Here is a 27096-nt window from a genome sequence, read left to right on the forward strand (position 1 = left end):
AGTGACCGAAATGGGATGGACGAGTGGGTTTCGCGCGTCTTTCCCCATGTGAAGTTAAAAGTTTCGGAAAAGAAGTGCAATGGGCCTGAAGAAAGCTGACAAGGAACTTCAAGGTGGGTAAGAATGCAAGGTCATGGTCGATAGCTCGATAGATGGGTGGTTGTCGGAGGTCATCTCTCGGTTGCGTGGTAATCTTGAGTGTCGAGGTTAGAATAATTTTACTCTCATTATTTATTTATTCATGAAAGATAAACATGAAAGTAAATTAGATAGGATATAAAAGTAATCTAAACAACTGAGTACAGGAGCGGCGGAAGAGGTACTGGTCTTCAACAAGAGAAGATCTTCACAAAAAAAGAAGTTATCCCGATGAGGTCCAATAGTAACTCTGAATTTGTATTTTTACACCTATCTCAATCATATTGTAGCAGAACAACAATACAGGACATCAAAACATTCTCGTCATATTACAGCAGAACAATATGTGAACTATACCTCTGCGGGTGCCAGCTTTTGTTACACAAAACCATGCAGTCAAGCCCAGAGCTAAGCAGCAGAACGACTAACGCTGATAGGGGATTATCAACTACACCACCAATACTGGAGTAATAACACTAGACAAGATGTTATACTTTCTTTTTCTTCTTCGTCTCATGAAAAAAAACACAATATTCTAACAATATTCAGACCATTCAGAGTTTTGAATGGTCTGTAGATCAATGACTGCGGTGTGAGAGGCGATTTGAAACTAGATGACCAGGTGTATAGTCTAGTATTGGGCATATGTGATGGTGCTGTTGGTGGCCGTTGCATCCTTTTTGAAGAAACTACAGTATTTTATGGCAAAACATTCAGCATGCTCAAGATTTCAGTTACCTTCATGGGTGTGGCTTTGATGTGATCTCCAACGAGATTACTCGAGCCTCGTTGGAGGGCAACGAAGAAATGCCCGATTGGAGTCCCGTATAGGATCTGACGAATACCTCACGCTCGTCATAGCCCTTCTAGAGTAGATTTATTCGGTTATGTCACCGGCACAATATCCACTTTCGGACTGTTTCTTTTTTTTTAATCATTTAAGTTTATCTTAGGATATTATCCATGCACTTTTTTAGGCTAAGCAAGTTCTCTTGACCTTATTGGCTTTCGGAGACCTCCGATTCTTTCTAGTATGGTTGATTATAAGCTTTATATAAGTCATCCTCGATTCAGAAGGATTTTTCCTTCTAAGCGGAGGAAATGTTTTTATGAGCTTGAACAAAATGATATACCCTAAGATAAGACAGCGGGTGAAAGAAAGCAGTCAAAAAATATAGCAAAATCTCCCCTATCTTCCAAGAAGTTATGCACTGGCCGTAGGCTGTGGCAACTGACGCCTTGGTCTCTTCCATGGTCCATGCTTTTAGGATTTGTCGATGCGCTTTGTTACAACACGACGACTAGGAGGCATGTAACATCGGTATGGGTACTAGCGTAAGAGAGCAATAAGTCACAGATTTTTTTAAATCAACAATGATATTAAATATTTTGAAATATTTTAGTCTGTAATTTACTATAATAATTTAATGGAGACAGACATTGGAATAAAACGAGATACTCAATCAAGCATTTTCAAACATTGCATCAAGCAATTCTGATAATACCAACAATGTCAGTTCAATGTCCACCTAACTTACCAGCGAGATTCTATTGTACCCCAAGAACTTCTCGACACCTGTGACTGCATGAATTCAAATTTGGACGACATTTGTCCTGGATGAATCACAATGGAAAATTTCTTTACCAGAATTTGCTGCATTTCTTATATTATCATATCAGTCACGGAATTGAAAATTATGATTATTGTAAATGCATTTTTCATTGGATGTAAAGCGAATTTTAAAAAGGAGGCAAACATGGGACAAGATTTTAAAAATAAACAAACTTATAATTCGATAGACCTAAGGTCCAAAAAATTATTACTACAGGATTCATTTATAACAGAAAACTAAGCAAACTTTCAACTATATATAAGTATAATTAAACATTACAAATGCTTTATTCTATACAAATTGTCCTGGTTGTCATAACTAAATAGTTGTTCTAAGTTTGTACGCGTCTGTTATTGCAGAGCATTGTTTTATTGAAACTGCGTGTTGCACGGAAAACAAATCAGTGTGGTGGACACGATTTAGAGAGATGATAAAATATCACTGGTTGTTAAATCTTGCCCTGCATCGTCCGTTTCGACTAATCTAGATTTGGACACGCGTTCACAGCTCGCTGCTGGCAGTTTCTTCGTAGAGCGGGAGCTCCATTTCCGCAACAGGAATTTTGTTGAGCTCATTGGTCTGTTGGATAGATAAAAATAATAATTAATTTTAGTTAATATACACAAGCACATAAAACTACACAATAATCATTACGCAGTTTATTTTAGCAGTTTTTTACTCGTAATGATTAGAATTTCCGAACAGAGCTGTTTAATATTACGTCGAAGTTGAAGGCCACCACGCTTGATGTTCGCAACTTCAAATCATTTAACGGTTGAACTCGAATTAATTCACTTCCTGTTTACCTTCAAGATGGTGATATTCTTTGTTCAGTCATGTGAGATACATATTCATAATATTAGCACCGACCTAGGGCGTTACAACATCAAGTAACTCCAGTTGTGATATTCATTTGCATATCTGCAATACAGTGTGTAATCTGATCTCCTAACCTAGTTTCAGTAAGGCTGGTTAACCCCTACCGTGTTTCATTCCCCAGTACGAAACACGATTGTACGACGCTAGCACAGTCTGGTCACTGACTTACAAAATGCTGTGCACGCTAAGGTTGTTTCATAGACGTGGCCTTCCTTGACACCATGCCCGGCGCAACGCTGAATCTCCTACCCTGACACTGGTCAGCCCAGCTGTTTCAACTGACTCGCACGCAGGACTGCTGGCAACCGATGTCCGACGCACCGTCTGTATCGGCAGTCGCACTGAAGCTTCCGCGAATATGGAGCCTTGGAGGCAGGGCCCGCTGTCCTGGTTTTCATACGCCATGACAAATTTCAGCCGACACGGCACCACACGAAGCCGTAGCATATATAACCATTTAGCGTCTGCTCTTCCGTACGAAGCAATAGCAGAAGTACATGATATTTTGTGCTCAACCGATGTTGAAGACCCGTATGGTTTAATAAAACAAGCCATAATCGATCGTACCGCGATTTCCGAACGAGAACGATTTCGGCAGCTCTTTTCTAAAGAAGACCTTGGCGATCGTAAGCCATCGCAGCTTCTACGTTATATGCAGAGCCTATTCCAGCATGACAGCAAAAATTTCGACAAGAAATCACTACGGGAGCTTTGTACACAGATGCTTTCCATCTCGATCCAGTCTGTTTTGCGATGATACCAACGGATACGGCACAGAAGACCTTGGCAAGAATCGCAGACCGCGTTATATAAGTCGACAAGCACTGCTAATGTAGTACAAACATCGCTTCATCCAAATCCATAACTACTCGACTTTGAGAAGAAAGTATTTGACCTCACGGATCATGTTCGAAATCACTCACCATAGTAAAGAAAAACGATGGCGGATCACGCTCCCCTTCAAGAGGAGGATCAGAGAGGGGATCAAGAGGGGATTCAATAGAGGGGATTTCGCTCCCCTACACTGCAGCCCACAGCGACTAAACAATTCTGCAGCCTCAGGTCAGCAGTGCTACTGCCGCAAGTGTTTCGGAACGGCAGCAAGAAAATACGTTTCTCCTTGCAACTATAAGAGGAATCGAGAGCCGGGAGTGATGACGACGACCACCACTCACAAACGCCGTGTTTTACGACTCCCTGATCGTCACACTAATTTAAACCTTTTGATTGACACCGGTGCAATGTTAGCATACTTACTTACAGCGTCTACGACCGACCGTCTGAAGCCACAAACGTAACAGCGATTGGATCAGCCATACCTGCCTTTGGAGAAAAGTCGCTCACCTTGGATTTTGGCTTAGGACGGAGATTTATAGGTTGGTATTTTTGATTGCAAATGTGAAACAACCATACAACCATAAGGTCATGAGGTAAGGTCATAAGTAGACGGTTCCATTAAGTTGGAAACGACCGGTCACCCTGTTAATAGTGTTCAATGTAGAATTTCGATTATTAACAGTACAAGTGTCAGTAATTGAGATAATATTGCAATTCCAACCTCTACATAAGCCTTTGAACGCCGATATTCACCTGAAACACTCAGTGTGACCCATATTGAAACTACCGATCCTCCAGTGCATAGCAAAGCACGCCCGTTTTCACCGGATCGCTTGCGAGCAGCAAAACAAAAATTTGAGCACATATGTGAGCGAGGCATAGTGAGACGTTCTACCTTTGCTGGTCGTCAGCCCTCCACATGGTTACCACGAGCAACGGGATTGGCGTCCATGGGGCGACTACAGAACACTTAACTCTTGAACTGTTCCTGACTGTTGCTCACTACCATTCATACAGGACATAGCATTGTCTCTCGCGGATAGCACGATCTTCAGAAAAATTGATCTATCATGTTTGATCTATCATGCATAGTGCGCGCCTACAATCGAATTCCGATTTACTAAGCGGAAATTCTGAAGACAGCAATCACAACTCCTTTCGGCCGTCTTGAATTTCTTCGTATGCCTTTCGGACTACGCAATGCCGCGCGTTTTGGCGTTTTACAGACGAAATACCAAGGGGCCTCCACTTAGCTTATCCGTACCTTGACGATGTATTGATTGCAAGTCTCAATGGAGAAGCTCACTACAAACACCTTAAAGCCGTTTTTGAGCTATTAGAGTCATTTGGCATTTCAATTAACAGAGACAGATGTATTTTAGGAAAATCATCCATAGATTTTCTTGGCTGTAATATTGGCATCTCCCCTGAAACAAAAATACGAGTTTATCAAGCTGTTCCCTCGGCCTGAAGACTAACAGTCACTTCGCTGTTACATGGGGATGATAAATTTTTACAGGCAATTTATCCCTAACTGTGCTGCTTTACTTGCATTTCTCCACGGGATGTTGACCCCTTGGAAGCGAGGATTGTCGATAAAACTTACCGGAACGGATGCTCAGCAAGAGACAATTGAGACATACGAACAATCCTTGTCGGGTGCTCAGGTGTTATCCCATCCTCGGCCTGACGCAGAATTGAACCTTGCAGTCGACGCATCTGATTTTGCAATCGGTGGAGTTCTACAACAGACGATCGATCGGCGATCACTGGCAACCTATTTCTTTCTACTCACGAAAACTCTCGGCACCAGAAAAAACTACAGTGCCTTTGGAAGAGAATTACTAGCAATTTTCGCAGCAATCAAACATTTCGAACACCTGATCGAAAGTCGATCATTCCACATTTTAAACTTGCATAAGCAATAATTATCGTTCGTTTTTAATGCCAATAAAACGTCTCGCCCACCTCGTGCGCTGCGCCAACTAGAGTTCATATCACAATTCACCATAGGCATTCGACAGTGCTATACCCTAGCTGATGCACTCTCCCGCATCCAGGCAGTGTCTACTCCTCAAATTCTCGAAGATATCGCAGCCGCGCAGTCTAAAATCTAGATGCGTCGAATTTGCTTCTGTGGAAAAAAGCACATCTCTGGTTCTCCGCCAAAACAGACTTTCAGGATTGCCGACTGAAATCTGGTGTGGAGTAAACGGTACTCGAATACGCCCTTTTGTGCCAATAGATCTGCGTTACCAGGTTTTATCGTCGCTCCGCAACCTCTCTCACCCGGGTATAAGGGCAACTCAACATTCGATATCTCAGAGATACGCCCGGCCTTCAATTAATTAGAACGTACGATCGTGAGCTCTTAACTGTTTACAATGCCAACGATCGAAAGTTCACCGACACACCCGATCTCCTCTAGGTACCTTTGCCCTTTCTTCGTGTTGTTTCGACCAAGTCCACGTCTATATTCACGTCGTTATCGTGGGTCCACGTCCGGTAAGCTAGGGATATCGATACCTATTGACATGTATAGACCGGTTCACACGATGGCCAGAAGTTATTCCCATCATCGACATTTCTGCCGCCACTGTAGCACAAGCTTTTCTTGACGGTTGGATTAGTCGATTCGGCGTGCCCTCCACGGTAACCACAGAGTGTGGACGCCAATTTGAGTCGTCCCTCTGGCGCGAACTGCAACAGTACCTTGAAACTCATAATATCCACACTATAGCATATCATCCGCAAGCTAACGGGGTTGTAGAACTCTTCCACATACAAATAAAAGCATCCATAATGGCTCACGTAACATCACCCAACTGGATGGTTTCTCTGCCACTTGTTCTGCTCGGTAAAAGTCGGTGTTTAAAAAGCAGATTTATCTTGCACTGCTGCATAATTGTTATACCGAACAAGTCTATCCCGGGCGAAATTTTCGTCACTACTTCTACACCTATCGATCATCAACAGCTCATTGGACAGCTCCGTGAACGAATGACAGAACTTCGGCCAACAGCTCCACGTAACGAACATCAACGAAACCCTTGGTATCGGATGATTTAAAAACTTGCACTCATATTTTCTGCGTCGCGATATGATTTGCTCACCATTGCAGCATCCTTTTAAAGGTCACTATAAAGTTTTATAGCGTCAATAAAACTTTTGTGATGATTGTAAAGGAAAGCATGAAACTTTATCCATCGATCGCTTGAAACCTGTATTTTTAGCCAACGAAACCAGATCTATTGGCTACCAAACGCGTTCAAATCGCTTTGTCAAACCTAGTCGTAAGGTAACGATCGAACCTGTTTCAATCTAGAGGGGGGGATATCTGTAGCGACCATGCATATACACATTTCCTCCATTTACCCCCGCAATTAATTTTCTAGGAATGTTGCTAGTCTATTATAATTTAGCGGCGTTACCCATCAACTCTAACTCATTATTATCATTAATATGTATTCATCATTTATATGTATCGTCATTAATATGTATCAACTGCAATTGGAATACTGTCATAAATAAGTTAGCTACATATTTGTAATATTATCACCGACCGAGGGCGTTACAACATCAAGTAACTCCATTGTGATATTCATTTGCATGTCTGTAATACAGTGTAATTTGGTCTCCAAACCTTGATTCAATAAGGCTGGAGAACTGCTACCGCGATTCATTCCCCAGTACAAAACACGTTTGTAAAATACAAGCACTGTTTGGTCGCTGACTAACAAGCTTTAGCCGAACCTATAAGGCGTTTTGTACAGCCCAACGTTTGACACGAGTTTGACCTTAAGGGATTCATACCGTGCTGCTGGCATTCCCACGTCTTACAAAGTCTTCGACTTCTTTAACATTTGCTCGCCATCTCGTGCAGTAAATGATCGTCGGAATGAGGATGAGCAGCAAGACCCCGGCCAACGCTCCAACGACGATGTAAACTGAAAAAAAAGTTAAGTGATTTTGGAAATTCTGGGGTAAAAATATTCGAGAGCCGTTGAATGGAATGCTAGAGTGTGAAAATACTACGATTATGTTCATTTGATAACAGCTATGTGCAAATTGAATGCGAGTTACGTGAACGACATCTGTATTTTAACTCATATGAAATTTCTTAATTTACGATCAAAGCTGAATCTAATGAAACAGTTTTTATAAATGCTCGTTAGTAAATTTATGTAAAATGATTTAATTAAATTACTTAATTAAAAATGTTATTTCATTGAATTAAATTTGAATTTATTAAAACTGATTAAATTTCAAGTTTGGAAGCGAACTGAACAGACACTGTCAAATCAAAATCAAAGAGTATCATGTTTGCGTAGTAGTAGAAAATATGCAGCATTTTCATAGAAAACATTTTCAATGGGAATATGGTAAATTTTCTATGCATTTTCATAGCCTTCGTTTTCTTACTTGATTTATAATATTTCCTTTTATTAAAAGCTTCCCTCTGCAATAATATATCCCAAGCCAGCATAAATATTGCGAACGTAATCGATATCAGATTATGTAATTTGCAATCGAACATATCAAGTAACAGTTTAAACTCACACATTATGTTATCGTCAGTACACCAGACGTCTTCATGAATGTAGTAGACCTCGTAGAATTCCGCTTCGTTTAAACGGACATACCAGAACTCTTTCTCACATTTCCCAGTGTCGTCTGTTGCTTTACACGAGCTTTTGTCTTTCAGTTCATTGATATCCTCGCCTACGGGAGCAAGGCATTGCATTAGTGATAAGAAAATTCAACAGCTGTTATAAGATCTTTTAGAGTGATTTACGAAGTGCGAGAAAAATATATCAGTATTGATGCAATAAGATTTTTTGTCCAATAGGTTATACAAGAGAAGTAAATGACATTTTTCTGTGACCTCGTTTCAAATATTTGATGACAACAAACAAATTTCACAACGTTTCAATTTAAATTTTATAGCTGGAGGAAAATATTTCTTTTTAATCAGAGCACATTACCAATGATGTTACTACATAAACGTTAGCAAATTTATGAAGGCGTAATCAACGATAACAAGACTGTACACTGGTATTGCCAGGACTGCCAACAACCTGCACTTAGCGCTGTAAAAAGCGAAAAAATGGTGGAAGCGAAGTGCTCATCTATGTTTTCTGTCTTTAACACGTTGACTAAGTATTGGTACATATGCGTACGACGAAATGTATTTCTCCAGGAGGTAGTGGTTAATAATTCAGGTTGCCTAAAATCGGCCAAATCCGAGAACAAAAAAGGCCGATAATTCAATGTATACTAGTTTATTTGTAGGTTCCGCTATAAAAATTCCATTTATTTTCTTTTTGCAGTATTTAAAATTTAATTAGGAAGTACCCCTATCATAAATTTTAGCCGGCCAACGCAATTGAGAAAAACTAAATCACGGAATTTGTCCGGAAAAAATGACCGTCTGGCAACCCTGCTTAAAAAAGTACAAAAAATGAAATAACCACAAGAAAGAGAACCACAAGAAAGAATTGAGCTTGTTGCGAAGCGAATTACACTCGTTACGTAACGAGCTGGTGGAAATGAAAGATCATCTGCACAAAACAGAAAATACCGATAACACAGAGGGTAAAGACTGCAAAGAGGTCATCTCTGATCTCACCAGCGAGAGCACTCGTGAACTGCTGGATAGAGAGAGAAGAAGACTCAATCTTGTTTGGTTTAACGTTCCCGAAAGCAATGCTCCGGATGTTGAGTTTATTACTGATTGTTGTGCCAAGGCACTTAACGTCATTGTGAATATAACGGCATGCAAGAGGCTGCGATCGAAAGACGCTACCGCATGTAGACCGCTGCTGGTAACTGTTCAGGATACAGCCCAGGTCGAACATGTGCTTAAGGCTGCGAGAAAAGTAAGTGAATTCCCAGGGGGGAAAATTGTACCTGATGAGTTTCAGTTGCCAGATTTTGATTGTTTTCTTAACTTAAATGAAGAGCAGTGCAGTAAAGGTGTAGCTTTGTGGAAAAGAACCTCTTATGGGGCCCAGCAAATCAAGTTATCTGCCGAGCATCAATCAGCTAGAGAATTAGTGTGGAGCGAACTTTCTCTCAAAGGCAAAGATAGCCTCCTCATAGGCGTCGTGTATACTGTATATCACCAAACAGTTCTTCTGATAACGATAAATTTCTAAACAGTCTTCTACCGAGCATCGCTTTCCGTAGGTCACACACGTTGATCGTTGGTGATTTTAATCATCCAGAGCTAGACTGGACATATGGATCCTCTCCAAAGGATGAGAATCACCCAGCATCCTCGTTCATGGAGTCTGTGAGAGACTCCTTCCTAGTCCAGCACGTCACTAAGCCAACCCATTATTGAAGTAAACAGACTTCCAATATTCTAGACCTGGTGTTTACTAGTTATGAATCAATGTTAGATGAGCTTCGTCACGAGGCTCCATTGGCAAAAGCCATCACCAATCATTGTTTTTCAGTCTAAAGTGCTGTACAGAAGAGACGCCTCGAAAGCGTGAGCGTTTGAATTTTGCGAAAGGCGACTATGATAAACTCCGTGAAGCAGTGAATATTTCGAAATGTATTAAGGACATGAATGTGGCTGAGTCATAGTCATTTCTCAAGGACACGGTTATGTCTGCAGTTGATGCGTGTGTACCTAAAATTAAGCTTGGTGGAGCCAAAAAAAATTCAGTGGATGAACAGTACAGTTCTAGCTAAGCTGAAAACAAAGAAGGAAGCCTACCAGCGTTATTTACAGACTCGTAGCGATGCTGACTATAACCTATACGCAAGAGCTCGAAATCAAGCTAAAGAAAGCTGTCGTACCGCAGTAAAAACGCCCGAAAAAAAATATTACTAAAAATGCAAAGAAGAACCCGAAAGCCTTCTTTTTGTATTTTAGCTCTAAGTGCAAAATAAAGGACGGTTTTTCTGATTCGAAAGTAGATAAACGAAAGATATCCTCTGATGAGGGCAAGGCTAAAGTTCCTAACCAGTTTTTCAGTAGCATATTCACTGAAGAGGACTTGAACAGTATTCCAGCTATTAAGGTGCGCCCGCCCAGTCAGCTCTAAATTAGGAAGTTTTGATATACAAGAAGAAGAGGTTCTCAAGCGCCTTATCGCTGTAAATCCAAACAAGTCATGTGGACCGGACGGCTTCCACCCCAGATTACTCAAAGAGTTAGCAACTGTCCTAGCCGGCTCTTTGACGTCATTTTTTCGAAAAACTTTGAACAAAGGGATCTTGCCGGCTGACTGGAAACAAGCTCAAGTGACACCATTATTCAAAAAAGGTGACAAAAGCTGCCCGGGCAACTATCACCCTGTTAGTTTGACAAGTGTCGTTTGCAAGGTAATGGAATCTGTTGTGAGGGATCGACTGATCATTCGACTGCTAATAATATCCTATCAGACTATCAACATGGCTTTATTGCCGGGAGATCCTGCACCACTAACCACTTGTCTACTCTGAACGAATGGACTCGCCTGCTGGACGACAGGGAGCCAGTAGATGCAGTGTGCCTTGATTTTGCCAAGGCATTTGACAGTGTCCCACATGAGCGGCTGTTGCGTAAATTGCAGTCTTTGGAAATTGACAGCAATGTACTCAAATGGATCAGAGATTTTCTAGTAGGGAGACGACAACGTGTCAGTATTAATGTGTCCGTATCAGACTGGGTTTCAGTGCGCAGCGTCGTGCCACAAGGAAGAGTTCTCGGGCCTGTTTTATTCGTTGCGTTTATAAACGATCTGCCAGAAGCTGTGTCTAGCGTGTGCTCGATGTATGCTGACGACACAAAAATTTATAATACAGCGAAGAATGCTTCGCAAAAAGTACAGTTACAAGGGGATCTTAACAGGCTGGTTGACTGGGCTGATAAGTGGCAGCTGCGTTTTAATGCTGACAAATGTAAAGTAATCCACCTTAGCAATAATAATAATGAATAGCAAGATTACAGTATGAGATTATGAGAAGACACGATTGCAACGACAGAGTGATGATGTCGAAGTCGACAATGGAAAAAGATTTAGGAGTTCAAATCGACAATGAGTTGAAATTTTCTAATCATATTGAAGGTCAAGCTAATAAAGTCAATAAACGACTTGGACTGATCAGACGCTCTTTCGAGTTCCTAGATGCAGAAGCGATGAAGCAGTTGTTTGTTGCTGTCGTGCGCCCGAACCTAGAGTTTGGAAACGTCGTGTGGTCACCAAAACTTGAAAAGGACAAAAATTTAATAGAGAGTGATCAAAGACGTGCAACAAGGATAATTCCGGGCTTGAAAGGCAAGTCCTATGAGGAAAGATTAAAGATTATGAAGCTTCCAAGCCTCAGTTATCAACGGAGAGCTAGAACGAAGTATCTGAGATAATGAGTAGTAGCAAAGATATTGTTGGTATATAAAGCATAAAGTCTTACAATCACAAACTCACATTAATGGTATGGAAATCATTTAAGGAAGTAGTTCGGCAAGCCTGATAGTTAGATACACAGTACACGCGATACATTTAATAACATGTAATATTAAATTATTTAAAGTTGTATTTAAAACAATCAAATGAAATATTTTCCACTCACGTGTGACTATGTTATATTTAGTGACCAGTTGGCATTTTCTCGACTTGCAATATTGCTCTTTGTTCGTTTCTTTCACTTTGAAATTCTTGTATTTGTTGAACCACTCGCATTGCATGCACGGCATCAGACTGTATTCTCCGGTGCAGAAGTCTCCACAGTCCTGAAATTTTTTTGCAATATGTCATTTCCATTTTAAATGATTTGAAACAAATTTACAGATTAAATGCAAATACAACAGTCTTTTTCATTGTATATTATTCAAAATGCCGAAATCTATCGCTTGTAGAACATCAAAGCCTTCATGTTCTCTTAAAAAACATATCTGAAGAGGACACTTCTAATAACGAAGATTATTCAGCCAGCTTAAATAACATGAGACAATATATTTCTAAGTTTATGCGTTAAAATTTAGAAAATCTTAATCAAGTCCCGTAATATTACAATAAAAATATTTTGTCTCAGAGCTCTAAAAATATCTGCATGGTATATGGTTTGAATGATTTTGCCGAGTGAATTCTGAATTAATTATGCGGAGATTGGTTATGAGAAATGATTGCTAACCTTGCAGTACTGGCAAGTGTCGCCAAAGAACCAAAAGTTGCCATCTTTTCTGTCGCACACGCACTCGTTGCACTCACAACGTCCTCTGCCAGAGCACATGTCTCCTGATCCACCTGAAAACATTCGAGCGACGCTCATTCATTTGGTTTAAAATGAAATGTATCAAAAGGAAATGAAAGGTTATCGATTAATTTTATAAACCATCTAAAATTTGATTAAATTTGATATTTTTAGAAAAAAAAATCAAAATAATATCACATTATGGCCGATGTATTATGAACGAATAGAGATGCATTGCATTCCAGAGAAATTGCAACAAAAATAAGAAACCTGATACGAACAAGTAAAACTGGATCTGACGACTTAAATCCGAAATAAGATCTCTGAAATAGATATTGTAATACATTTTCTGATTTAGTAAACGTATATACCTAGCTCTTATCAAGAACATCTAAAAAAATATGTTACAAAAGAATTTCAGAAGGTTCAAAAAGAATTTCTGTCGAGTTAACATTCGATAACACTAAAAAATGTCGGCAATGCAAAATTACAAACAATTAACAGTAATAGATTGTCCGAGCTAAATCAGGTATTGCAACGAATAAACTAGATCTAAAAGTAGTGGTTCCACTAATTGTCAAGTCAAGTGGCTTTTGAGAATGCTTTGCTCGTTGAAAAGTCGCCGTAGTAGTCTGGATGAGTCGCAAGTCTCGCAAGACTAATTGCATTAAACAAATGCATTGCTGACGATTCAATAAAATAATAAATTTAATGATTTAATGCCAATAAGACACGCCTATCCATAGATTTTGTATATTGCCATTTTTGCTGTAATTGGAACCTTGTTTGGCACCGATAATTCCTTTTTATTGCCTTAAGGTCGATTTTACTTGTTACATTCCTGGTTGTTTTCAGATGATGCATGTCATTTATCCGAGTTTTAACCTGGAATTACCCTAACAAAATTTAGAGGCGTGTGAGACCCTGCATTTAGGACGCCCAGGACTCGGGGAGCACACGAATCAGATTCAGGAGGTCGCCGGGGAGCTGAAGCATGTCCGCTTCAGCTCAGGGTTCGAAGGGCAGCATCTGGACAGCTGGCGAGCTCGGTATGACCCGGCGCGACCAACTTTTGTTTGTCCTACTCTCGGGCGACTATAAAGTACGATAGGAAATTCTGACTAGAAACTGATTTCAATCGGGTGGCCAAGCAGACCCAGATTAACGTTGCGCCGAGTGTAATGACAATTCAGCCGAAGATTAGGCGGTCCCCGAATTTTGTTAGGGCATGGGTTTCTCATCGTATGCTACGTGTTTGCCGTTCGTGGGAGTTTGGTAAAACATCTCATGCGAAATTTTCGAATGGCTTGCATGTTTTTGAGTGATTTTCTCACTTGGATCACATCTTTCCGTGGCTGTAGGACAGTCGCAAAACTCCCCCGTGTGCGTCGGGTGGCATATGCAGTTGCCGCACCGGCAGTCGCCGTGATTGTAGCACAAATTGTCATTCGTTGGGCCGCAAGAAAAGTCGCTCTCCGAGCACAAACTTTCGCTGCAGTACGAGTGCTGTCAGATAATTAAGAAATCAAAATGTTAATGCAACATTTCGAGTCCTTCAATTGATATTTCACTTCTAATATCGGGAAAATTTATGATGGAAAACTGAAAAGGAATGTTCTTATTTGTATCTTCGTCCTCTTCACATAAGTATTCAAAATTTGTCTCATTTTTCAATTTTAACCCACTCATCGCAAACTTTCACGTTTAGTGCTCTCTTGTACTCTACCGTGCTTCCGCTCTCTTCAAACTGATCACACAAGCACTCTCCGTTGACGCAGCTCCCCCTGCCGCTGCAGACAGCGCCGGAGCTGTCCGTTATGCACATCTCGTTGCTCTGCTCCGAGTCCATCGAGCAGCTGCAGTTCGCTCCGGAGAAGATCCCTTCGCAAGCACACGTTCCGCACTCCAGAGTACCACGACCGCTGCAGCGTGCAGAACTCGCTTGTGGCTCCTGGTAGAGATTTTATAGTTAAGTCGATTACACCTATAATTTCAGAATCTCACTTGTCCTTTCGTTAAGAGCTATATAACCTAGTCACGCAGAAGGCTAAAAATCTTTGTGATGTAGGCCTATAGCAAATATGATAACTAGATTATGATGAATAGTTGAATTTATGTTAGTATGGTTCATTACCAGAACAATACTAACTCGATAATAATAATAAAAATCTCCACTAATGTATATAGACATTTTAATTTATTTGTTCTCTTCTTTATCCTGGCCAGTTCGTTCACCGGATTATTTTGGTACTGGGTTTCTGCGCCGTGACAGGCTGGCTACCCGGGGCTGTAACGCCGGGCTACTTTGCTGTGCCCAGGGAAACTTGTCGCTTCGGTTTATCTTTATACAATTTATTATCCTGTTAATAAGTCTACTCTTATGCGCTGGCTTGCTTTCCTATGCCGGTTTAACAGGCCATTTTGACCAGTCACGCTTGGTTAACCAACCGTGCTAATTCGCTGACTTGTGGTACATAGCTCTCGAGCAGAGCAGAGTTTGCAAAAATTTTTTTAGAACATTCGTAAATATAATTTTACAATTACCAAGAAAATCTGGCTAGTGTTGTCATATAAACGACAATTAAGAGGCTAGTCACAAAGTTCTATCCCATTCAGTATAAGGAAGAAAATTTCTTCCCTGTGAGTCCACATTCTTCATCATAAAATATGCGGCAGATAAATTAGTTACCTCACACTGGCATGTACACAGGAAATTCACGGTGATGGTGGCGTTGATTTTGGCATTGTTCTTGGGGTGGATGGTCAACATTGTCTCCTTGGGTTTATCGGGAGGCGGACATCTCTTCAACTGCAATTATTAAAATCAAATTCTATGTATTAAAACTATCGGACACCGGACATTGCGTTGCTCGGCATGAACGCGTACTGCTGAACAAGGGGGATGCGCAAGCAGGTTTCCTGTTCTAAAACTCCTCCCTTTCTGCTCCGCCAGCCTAGTATAAAAATTGCGAGATGTCATACCGACATACGCAGATGCGCACAGCGCACAACTATGTTGATAAATTAGGGACGATCGCATAGGAAAAGGAACAACTTTTTACCTGAAACTCAGTAGTACTCACTGCAGTGAGTGACAGAAAGCGCATTTTCTCGTCGACGAAGACGTGAAGTCACGGACGGACAGACAGACGGACGGACGGACAGACGGACATGGCGAGAACAATAGTGCATTTTTTCATAAATGAGAAAAGGCGCTAAAAAGAACTGATTTTAAAATTATTCACCAACAATACATGAAGATTGGAGAACAACCTTTTAACTCCCTAGACATAGGCCCGTATGCTAAATAAGGCACTAGCACTACGAATTAGCACTACGCACTACAAGCCGTAGTGTCTACTATAGTGCGACATGGAACACTACGGTTGGCATGCTAAATAGGGCACTAGCACTATGAAGTAGCACTATACGCACTAAAAGCCATAGTGCGGCATAGAACACTACGGTTGGTATGCTAAATAGGGCCCAAAGCATAACGCGCACTACCATTTTTTGAATTTTTTTTTTTTTCTGGAATCATTTTGAATTCTTCTGCAAGAACTTTCCATGCTTCTCTCTTTTGTTCGATGTCTTTGGGAAGCGTGACCTTTGAATATATGATGGGAAAGGTGCGCAGACGCATTGCGAATTTCAGCTCACCATCACAATTTTCACTAGTACCATTATATACCATCACAATTAGACATTTTACATCAATCTTCTGCAAAGAATAAGAATTAATTAGAGATTAATTTATTATTTGAGCACTTAACTACCATTCTTCAATAGACTCATAGCGTAGTGCGCCACTATAAAGTACTCTGACTGCGAAGTAGCACTTCAAAGTCTTTCTGCATACGAATCAGTAGTGCGACACTAAGCGACACTAAACATTGTAGAGCTACTTCGAAGTGCTTAGTGTCTGTGACGTATTTAGCATACCAACAGGACACTTCGTAGTGCATAGTGCTACTTCGTAGTGCTAGTGCCCTATTTAGCATACGGGCCATAGACTCTTATAAGCGGGACCAAAGTAAGGAAATGAACAATAAACAGCATTCCTATTGTCACGTTCGGGAAACCTCAGAATATTGTTTAGACAAAAATTTCTTAACTTGAGTACATACCAATTGCAACGGAAACCCATTGAGTGAAAACGTACTGCATAAAAATTCAAATTCAGAGTGCATATAGTAGAGGAAGTAGAGCAAATATGAAAGCCACGGTTTAGTAACGTTTGAATCTCATTTAATATGTAAAGAAAAGAACAAAAGCTAAAAATGCTGGCACTTACGCTGGTAAACAGATGTCTGAAAACGGCCATTTGATTTTGTGACATTGCAATCAAGAAAAGATAGAATATTGTTGGATTCAAGCTCCATGGTAAATTTGATGGACTTGTGTTGGAGATTAAGATAATAAAGAAAAGGCCAACATGAGAGGGATGCTCGAAAATTAAAAAAGTGTCATCGACATATCTGTTATAGAATAGTGGCTTAAAATCAAGAGGACAACTGGCCAGCGATGTAGCTTCGTGAAAACACACGAAAATATTAGCAAAAGTAGAGCCGAGAGGAAGACCCATGCCAAACCATTAATTTGTCTATAAAATTTGCCAGCAATTGCAAAAAATAAGTTTAAAACTGATAATTCAAGGAGAGTTTTAAAAAAGTTGCGGTTCAAACCCTTGACACAGTCATTGACACTTTCCAACAAAGAATTGAGGCAGAAATGAATAGTTTCACGAAGGGGTATACATATTGGTAAACAAGTTTTCTACATCAAATGATGCCATGGTCAAGTCCTGAACATTAGTAAAATTCTTTAAACGACTCACAAACATGTAAGTATGGTTTACCAATACTAACATGTTACAGTAAGTATTGTATTGTTTGTTACAGTGAGTATTGTATTGTAAATTGATGGTTTGGGCATGGGTCTTCTCGGTCCTACTTTTGCTAACATTTTAATGTGTTTTCACGAGGCTACAATGCTTGCCAGTTGTCCTCTTGATTTTAAGCCTATATTTTCTATAACCGGTATGTCGATGATACTTTTTTAATTTTCAAGCATCCCTCTCATGTACGCATTTTCTTTGGCTACCTTATTCTTCAACACAAGTCCATCAAATTTACCACGGCGCTTGAATCCAAAAATTATAATTGATCTTTTGTTGATTGCAATTACACAAAATTGAAAGGCCGTTTTCAGACATCTGTTTACCTAAAATAGACGTTTACCTACTTAATTGCACCGCTTTTTAAGCTCTCGTTCTTTTCGTTTCAAATTAAATGGGATGCAAACATTAATAAACCGTGGCTTTCGTATTTGCTAAACCATCCATATTATGCACTCTGAATTTGAATTTTTACGCAGTACGTTTTCACTCAATGGGTTTTCGTCGTTATTAGTATATACTCAAATTAAGAAATTTTTATCTAAGCAATATTCTGAGGTTGTTCCCGAACGTGACAATAGGTATGCTGTTTATTGTCCATTTCCTTATTTTGGTCCCGCTTCTGAGGTTGAAACACCACATCGGTGTTTCTGATCTGCGAATTTTAGAGTCCCTGTATATTTTTAAACAAAAGCGTAGTTTAAATGCCGCCTACAGTTCATTTCTCTAGAAATTGTAAATAGATGAGTTTGTCGGCTAATATTTACATCATTTGTTTTCATTGGACGATTCAGGTTTCAAGATCTTCAATGTGAATTTAGTAATGGTAATGGTAAAGTTTTGTAATTGTTTGTACTTCTGTTTTAGGTTTTGAACTGACGATGGAGCTGGCCTCCAAAAAGTTTTCCTACATAAGAAATGGTGGATTTTTTGGCTGTTTTCTTTGCTTATAAATTTTTGATAATCTTGCGATTTAAGCAATCAAGTGATCTTAATAGAAAGAGAACATAACTGAGGGACAAGAAACCCAAATTGTTCTAAATAAAAGCTTTTGGGATTTTATTGTTGAATGAATATCATGTCTAATGATTGTATCGGTATTGACAGCCGTAACGGTATCGCTCACCTTGATGCTGACAGTAATGTCTCCAGAATCGCCAAGCTCCAATCCAGCGCAGGTAGACCCGCTGCCTTTAGGACACTCGGCGGTCAGAGTTACCTCCATGTCTTCCTCCGGGTACCCAGTCGCTACCATGTGGTAAGTAGTCGTGATTCCCTGAAAATTTAAAATTGTTTGCTGAATTAATATAAATTAAATAAATTCGTTAATAAATTACTTGTTTTAATTGGAACTGCGTATTTTGAAATATATTTTTTATCCTGTAAAATAATAGATTGCAAATATCTAAGTCGTTGAGATTAGATTTTAGCTCATTTTCCAATATTTTCAAACTATTCCATTCGAATTATTCATTTTTAAATAGAGTGATATTTATTTTTAGTGGTACAAAGAATTTAAACTTTATTATTCTCAAAACCTATAGGATTACCAATATTTCTTGGATGATGAGATCCACTATGTTGGATGAATCATCCTCAATAAGAACGGTGCTCGATAGCTCAATTTGCTTGCTCAGTGCATCGTACAGAGCTTTTGCCCTCTCAACTACAGCAAAAACCACGTGTACTTCGCTCGCGTTCGCGGCTCTCGAAATCTGGGTTGTGAGAAATTATTCGCACAATCACTCCAAATTCAAGTCATAAAATGTCTAGTCTAGTCTAATCTATTCATAAAATAAAATATGTACGCATACTTTGGTCTGATTTAGGATTGATTTAGAGTAGAGACAATCAAATGACAAAAATTCTTATTAATCAGAGCTTGTTCATAATATTGATTGGGATATTATCCAAAACAAATTATTCGCTAGCCTTCTTCCATTACATACAGTATATACAACCGAATAATGTAATAAAATAGTCGAAAACGAGTTAAAAATTCGGCATTTACTTGATTACTAAATGGAATTGATTTTGAAGATCTGGCTATCCTTTTTTCTCATTTAAATTCGTTCAGCATCTTATCTGCTAGAGTAGCTAGACCAATAAAGGAAAAAAATCCTCAAAACATCGCAATTGCAGTTTTAGTTCATAAGTAGCGGCAGCATCAAATTCGTCTAGACCGTACCAACACTTTTTGACTAACTCGGGATGAGTTTTGAGACGCATTGCGAATGACTAGGCGAAATGTACTCTTTCAATTCAGAACCATCCCGATGAAATAGAAACACTTCTCAGATCGTTGGAAGAAAACATAAATTACATATAAAAACAATAGAAACAGAAAAGAAAAAACAAAAACAGATCGAATAGAAACATGGCAACGTGCCGTGGCAAGCATAGTCAAAATTTTTATACATAGATCGTTTTCGATTCAAGCGAAATTTTCAAGTGGTTAGGTTAGTGCAGTGGTTCCCAAACTTTTTCAGGCTGGCGCCCCCTTTGGCTCCCTAGTGAATTTCTAGCGCCCCCCACAGACACATATAAAAACAAACGCCTCTTTCTTGAATTTAGTACGATGCAATTTTAAAGGATAAAGCTTAAACACAAATGTGTATTTCACAAATAGAACCGCATTTAGTGAACCAATATGTTTTTCAGCTGTTTTAACTGTTTCAGCACTAGAAACCTAGGACGTCTTGGGCAAATTACGGCCGGACTCGTGGCCGGTCTCACGACCAATCTCCAAATTCAATTATCAAGTAATATCTCCCTAACTAATGAACGCAGCTCAATGAAACTTGCAACATGTATTCATCGGAACATAACGGTGATATTTAGCACGTGAAATTTTTTTAAATTTCACCTTCTTTCGGGAGTTATATTGCGATACTGGCCGAAATTCGCAGTGATCAAAGAATTTCTTCCGACCTACTGAACAGATTTGAACGAAAATTTGAATATACATTCCAAACTACGAAACGGTGATTTTTTAGCTACTAAAAATTTTTTTATTTTACCTTCGTTTGCGAGTTTTTTTTCATTTCACCGTCATTCTTAATTTTACAATTCCTTATATTCGGCCCGTATCGCCGGGTAATTTGTTGCTTAAATTCGCGGGTATCAAAAAATTTCTTCTAAACTACTGAACAGATTTCAACGAAACTTTGTATATAAATACCTAACCTCCCATCGGTGATGTTTAGCTCGTGACAATTTTTCTATTTTGCTTTCGTTCGCGAGTTCACAGATGTTGGAGAAACGACCAGCTTTTCTACCGGCCGGTTTAGTTACGTATAGCCGTATAACTCGCAAACGAAGGTAAAATCGAAAAAATTGTAACGAGCTAAACATTACCGTTGCTGAGGTTTCTACTACTACTATTACTACTACATTTTCTACTACTAAATACTAAGTTTCGTTCACGAGCTAAACATTGTCGTTCGGTCCTAATAAATACGTGTACCATTCATCGTGTTAAGTCCATTAGTTTGAGAGATATTCCTTGATCATTGAATGTGGAAATTAGCTGTGAGACCGGCCGGGAGTCCGGCCGTTAAGTTGTCCGAAACATAAACCCAGTAGAGATGAAAAAAAAAACAGATCTGGGTAAAAAAACCATCCCTGGGAGTCATGTGCTGCACGTGTTGCGTACAAATCGCCAAACAAACGTCTGAACTTCTGACTTCTACTTCGGACTGTCGCCCCCCCCCCTACCGCCCCCCTACCGCCCTTTTTTTTCCTTACCGCCCCCAAAAATCTTTCCACCGCCCCTAGGGGGGCGACATCACCCACTTTGGGAACCACTGGGTAAGTGTTTGTTAGGTTATGAGTCTAGTTATTCAGTATCTAATTATTCGTTTGGGACTTGCGCAAAATTTTTGAGCCCGTAATTTTGAAAAAAAAAACTTGTCCCAAATTATGGCTAACAGATGTCGAGGAGGTGACCCAAATAATTAGTTAATATTGATCTAAATAATCCATAGAATTTTGTATAAGAAGCTCATTATACATTTTCCAGCAAAATTATACCAATCTGACCGAATTGTTTATCATCAATTTGTTTAAAATATTGGATTCATCATCAACATGAAATTTCAGTTATATTAAGCCAGCACAGTCTTATTGAAATTGAACTAGGATTAAGCTAGACTTGTGTTGATTATCTGCACAAATCCCGTAATTATAAAGTTTAATCTTGCATGTTTAATTTTTCCTTCGAGTAGCTGGGCAGCCAAACAACCCGGAAGAGGATATTTCTTTTGAAAAGCCACTTTATTTTGTTCTCAAGGATATTTTCATAAACTCAAAGTGCATCGCACAAAAACAAGCTGAATCTTGTATCTGATAATCACCTGATAAACGCTGGGGTAGTCCAATGTGAGCGCCTCCGTGTAGACTTTCCCTTCTCGGTCCATGTGACAAGCTCCGTCGTGAGGTGCCGCGATTCCGGCCAACTGAAGAAAAAGTTAATGTAATGTAATATTGATATTTTGAAAGAACCAAAACGAAATTTCGTCGTATATATAGATTCAACTTGAGACAAATTTTCACATTTTAACTTGAACCAAATTTCAACGTTTAACAAATTTTAACGTACTATTTAAGACGTTTTCATTTACGGTCTAATTTTGTACATCAATTGTCTTCCCGCGCAAATTCCTAAATTGTTTGGTAAATTTTAATTTAAGACGTTTATTTCATTCTGTCGATTTAATGTCGCATTTGTGTATTTTTAACATGAATCTTTTTACGAATTATGAAATAGTTTTGAAATCTTCTAATAATGAACGTTACAATCATTCCTATACAACGATTTTTTACGCAGGGCTGAAATAAGGCAGGCTTCCTTCTTGACAATCACAATCATGGCACACCTTGCTTGGAGTATAGGTATTGAAGGATGCACTGTCTGTCATCTTTCGTTATTAAGCTTTCCCTATAAATCAGTAACCCGTCACTGAATTTACGGGATAGGTGAGGGAGAGTTACCGTCACGACTTGAATACCAGGAAAGCCTATATTGATATACGAAAATTCTCCACCATGCAAATTATTGCGAGTTCTTCTTACCTCCTGATGATTTCAGTTCTGACACTGAGCAGTACGGGATTAAGTATAGACTAACTATCTCAAATGTTGCAGACTATAAAATTTATTAAACCTATAGCGGTAGGTTCTGCTTATACAGCCATGCCGCTCCCAACAGACGTCGGGAGATTATAGTTTATCAAATGGTTAGGTATAATTATGTCACTTGCGCTAAAAGGTATGAAATATATGATCCTATTTAACTGAATTTGAATACTTATTGAAATATTTGACAACCTTGCCATCACCAGCGTAGTGGAAAACAGCGTCGGTTGAGTAGAGGAGAATCTTGGCCGCCTCATCCCTCCATCGAATTTGTTCTTTGCATGCCAGGGCCTGCAGCAGAGCGTCGAAACCTCCCTCTGGCGAGTCGTCGTTCGCCAACACGTGAGTATCACCCACTACTGCCTGTCAAACACGCGGTTAAACATGCAAATCTTAGAACCATCAAGCAGCAGAAATGTTGTTAGAAAAATCTGAAAATTAACTGATTCTAACGTCATGTCCTAAATATTCAGGACTATCCGAACAAACATAAACGATAAAGTGAACCTTTTTAGGTGTATTTTCTCGAGCTTCCTACATCCAATCTCATATATTGAACTATAGCAATGCTATCAATAAAATTCTGGAAGTAGCACCTTTTTTGGTAGAATCAACGTAAAAAATCCAGCTTGAAATAACATTATACAGCTTACAGTTTGGAATTTTTACATCATATGAAATCCTTGTATTTTCTTATATGTATCAACCTCAATGTATTACGATTAAAAAGACTTAGAGTTCAAATATCTAGAAATAGCATTGGGAATCTATGCTCATTGAACAACCTGATGTAGTTCAAATCAAGGCCGACTGGACGAGTAACTTCAAAACATCGATTTGTATTGAATGGTGTCATGGTCAATCAGTGTTATTTTTAAATGAATACAGATCTCTCTCTGTCATTCCAATTTGAGGATTTAGAAACCATTGCATATTTCCAAAAAAACCTTGTCTAAACATCCTTGTGCGGTATCGTACATCAATGTTGTGTATTAGTGCCTTAAATGTAGCGGTATCGTACCTCAAATGTTGCAGTATCGGACGTCTGCAGCGCCATGGCGTTGCAGAAAGTCATGGAGCCCATGGACCCATTACAGTGTTTGTTGGTAGGGCTGTGATGGCTATGCCACCGAAATACAAATTTGTTCATTAAAACCATGTGCAGAAAAGTCAGAATATTTAATCAAATGAGCGTATACCGGTATACGTAATTTTCGGCAAAACGAAAGAAATATTTTGAAGTAGAGTGATTTAGATGATCAAAATGAATTCAGTATGGAGTCATTATAGTTAGCGAACAGTTGTAGTTAGATTAACAAGCAGTAAATACATCACCTAATGAAATACGTCAATCTCCTAAGTTTTAAATCCTTATATCAGTTTTAACGACTTTTGTTTTAAAGATTTTCGTATCGTTTTCAACAAATTTACCCACATAAAAGTGCACTTGCTTTACACACATTCTCGTATCACTTACCCTCTGATTGTTACCATTGCATCTATGTAAGGCAACGTGTCTTTGTCCACGAAAGTCCCGAAACCAACGTTGAAGCTGTAAAGATGTTTCGTATGACCTCTCATTAATAGTATGAAGAATCATTTTTTTTTGAAAAAATGATATACTTTACTTCATTTCAATTAATATTAATATTGGAATTAATATCTAAGTGCTTCAATAATCACTAGTGACAAAAATCAATATGGGCCCTGAATTTTATTTTTTTTTGGGCGCAATTATCAGCATAAAGGATTATCGGCAATGAAGATTATCTGCACAAATGATTTTCTACTCAAACAATTATCTGCTATCATCAGTTTAATTTGTGATGAACTTATCTGAAAAATATTTCAGTGTACGTTGATGGAGATGCATGTTCGTATGGAAGAATTTTTCACTGTAAGTGGCTTGCAGCCCGTCTGTCTGAAAATTATCTTACTCGCTCGTGTGATTTTTGATCTTCTCTCCTAGTGTGCTTGCCAGATTTTTGATACTTTCCAAATCATCTCTCATGCTCGAGGAGATGTCCATCAGGTAATATAAATCCACCTTAGGTTCCGAGGTCATAGTCAGGATCAGAGGAACCTCCACGGTGTCGCCTGCACGGAAACAGCGGGTTTAGGAAGAGGAGGATGGACAACTATAAATAAGGAAGGACTCTCATACAGGCGTCTGACGGCCAAAGAAGTACAATAATTTAAAGATACTTTGGAAATCAGTCGACTCTTGAACTTGTACAATGTAGAACTATGTATGTCTGTTGACTACATAGAATGTCAGTACAGAATGTTTTAAGTTTGGTTCAAATGGATTAAGACTAATGACTGGAAATTTCTGAAAAATCAAAATAAAGAAATAAATTGATTAGGTTTGACTAAATATAATAAATTTCCGTGTATTTATTTGACGCAACGGCAGGTCCCATTTGCAGGAACTTACTTGTCCAACACAGAGGCAAGCAGAATAAATTTATTTTAATATATAATAATACAAGAATAATTATAAAAAAAACTCTATTCGATCAACATCGAAAACAAGTTAAGTAGAGAATCACTCGTTTTAAGGCCGGAAAAATTCATGAACGATTGAAAAATATATTAAATTATTAAAATTAATGAATTGATCTCCACGTAATACGAGGACATCCTGTGCACTGGCGATTTCCTCACCGCTTCTGATGTCAACACTTGTACTGTGAGGCGTCAGCGTGGCTCGTACGTATTTGTTGGCCGGGATTAATTTTCTATCGCTCCGGTATCCGCTCTTTAGTTCTTGCAGTTTGCCATCCGTGCATTTGTGGAGCTCGTCAGGTCCGAGGCAAGCACTCTGCACCAGCGATAAAATAATTAAAAAAAATATAATCATACAACGAAATGACCGACATGGGAACTTGTTTATTGAATAAATAGAGAAATTACGCATATCAAATATGATACATTGACTAATTTTACAAAAATGATAGAAATACATAGCAATCCGACCATCTGATTATGTATATATATATACTCTAATTAACAGGGACAACTAAAACACCGGGCGAAAATACCCGTGAAAAAAAATGCTTAACAAGGCCAAATGATAAAGCTAAGAGCCGCTTTGGCAGTTCGACAGGGATGCAGAATTGAATTTTCGCGCGAAAGACAACGATAATTAAACTCTTATTGCATCAATAGAAGCAACGTTATATGCACCATAAAAATTATTTACTAGCTGTGGACAATAGTACGCAAGATAAATTATGTGTTTTCAACAAAATTTGCCGCTGTTATGGACTATTTTTTCTGCTTGCAGTGCATTGATCGAATTTATTGGGTAACTAACTGACAAATAAATGACCATATTCAGTTGCGAACGCTTTAATGGGCGTTATTATGGAAGAAATCTTTAAAATGACGATGTACTACATAAAAACAGTTTATAAAACCAAAATGGACAACTAAAGTTCTTACGTATACGACAACTATTACAAAACAACTTGAAAATGAGTTATCAACAGAACCTGGATATTCCCACCTTGGGCACAGCGTCTCTGAGGCACCAGTTACAGGTGGGAGCCTCGATGCACTTGTTGCAAGTCTCGTACTTGTTGCACACACTTGACGATTTGCTGGAATCAATCAACAACAACGAGCAAAAAACTAGAAAACTTATTCGATAGCCGTGCGAGCTTCTCTTGGTCACCATGGCACCACAGATTGTGCGTCGAATTATCAAATTGGAAATTTTTAGAATAAAGTTTTGATACAAATCTGAAAAGTGGGAAACTTAATACAAATAATGGTTTTCTCTCACGCTTTAGGCAATTGATTCTTCACTTTGAGCTGTAATTGACTCAAATCAATAATTTTGATTGAAGATAATTTATTAAAATTTATTAGATTTTGGGACTTGTTAGATTTTTGTAATTTTTTGGGTGAATTAAATGTTGTTAGTGAAATGAAACATCACAAGCAAATAACTTGCTTGAATGAAACAAAATTCACTTAATTCAAAGTAAGTTCGTTGTAGAGCGAAACAAATTCTTTGTGATATTGCAGTAGTTGAACATGAGGCAGATCACTCTCCAGCGAAACATTTTTCAACCTAAACCTAGAGACAACGACACGCGAGCCAACTCGATCTGTTTTATAAATGAAAATTGCTCCTGCAAACAAAACTTGTTTAAGAAGGAGACTGGAAATAATTGCAACTAACTTTCGTTGAAACGAAATTAAATTCTTCAGTAGAGACACCACGGCACTGTTTCTTGTGCGAATGAATGTTCCTTTTCAGTGGAAATCTAGGAGCTTTCTGACGGATGTATTCTTTTTAAGTTAAGGCTCTCAGTGTTATCAGGCTCTACGAGATAAGAAGTCAAGCTAACTGATTAAGATGTTGCGAGTTTGCAAGTTTATAGTTCCGTTTTCGCATCA

General features: G+C 38.9%; 1 protein-coding gene across 1 annotated transcript; it reads right to left on the reverse strand.

Moving 5' to 3' along the window:
* Positions 1 to 270: 270 nt before the first annotated feature.
* LOC108667782 (integrin beta-6) lies at positions 271 to 26434 on the reverse strand. The gene is made up of 17 exons (XM_018154852.2): positions 26198 to 26434; positions 25354 to 25510; positions 24624 to 24783; positions 24164 to 24238; positions 23708 to 23807; positions 22879 to 23049; positions 21906 to 22007; positions 19101 to 19265; positions 18677 to 18826; positions 15343 to 15462; positions 14380 to 14604; positions 13988 to 14159; positions 12594 to 12706; positions 12033 to 12192; positions 8028 to 8189; positions 7281 to 7414; positions 271 to 2330 (listed from the first exon to the last, which is right to left on the reverse strand). Exons 1-17 carry the CDS (start codon positions 26366 to 26368, stop codon positions 2253 to 2255), a joined length of 2415 nt encoding a protein of 804 aa, XP_018010341.1. The 5' UTR covers positions 26369 to 26434; the 3' UTR covers positions 271 to 2252.
* Positions 26435 to 27096: the final 662 nt, after the last annotated feature.

The sequence above is a fragment of the Hyalella azteca genome, unplaced genomic scaffold (assembly GCF_000764305.2).
Source record: "Hyalella azteca isolate HAZT.00-mixed unplaced genomic scaffold, Hazt_2.0.2 contig3349, whole genome shotgun sequence".
NCBI lineage: Eukaryota > Metazoa > Arthropoda > Malacostraca > Amphipoda > Hyalellidae > Hyalella > Hyalella azteca.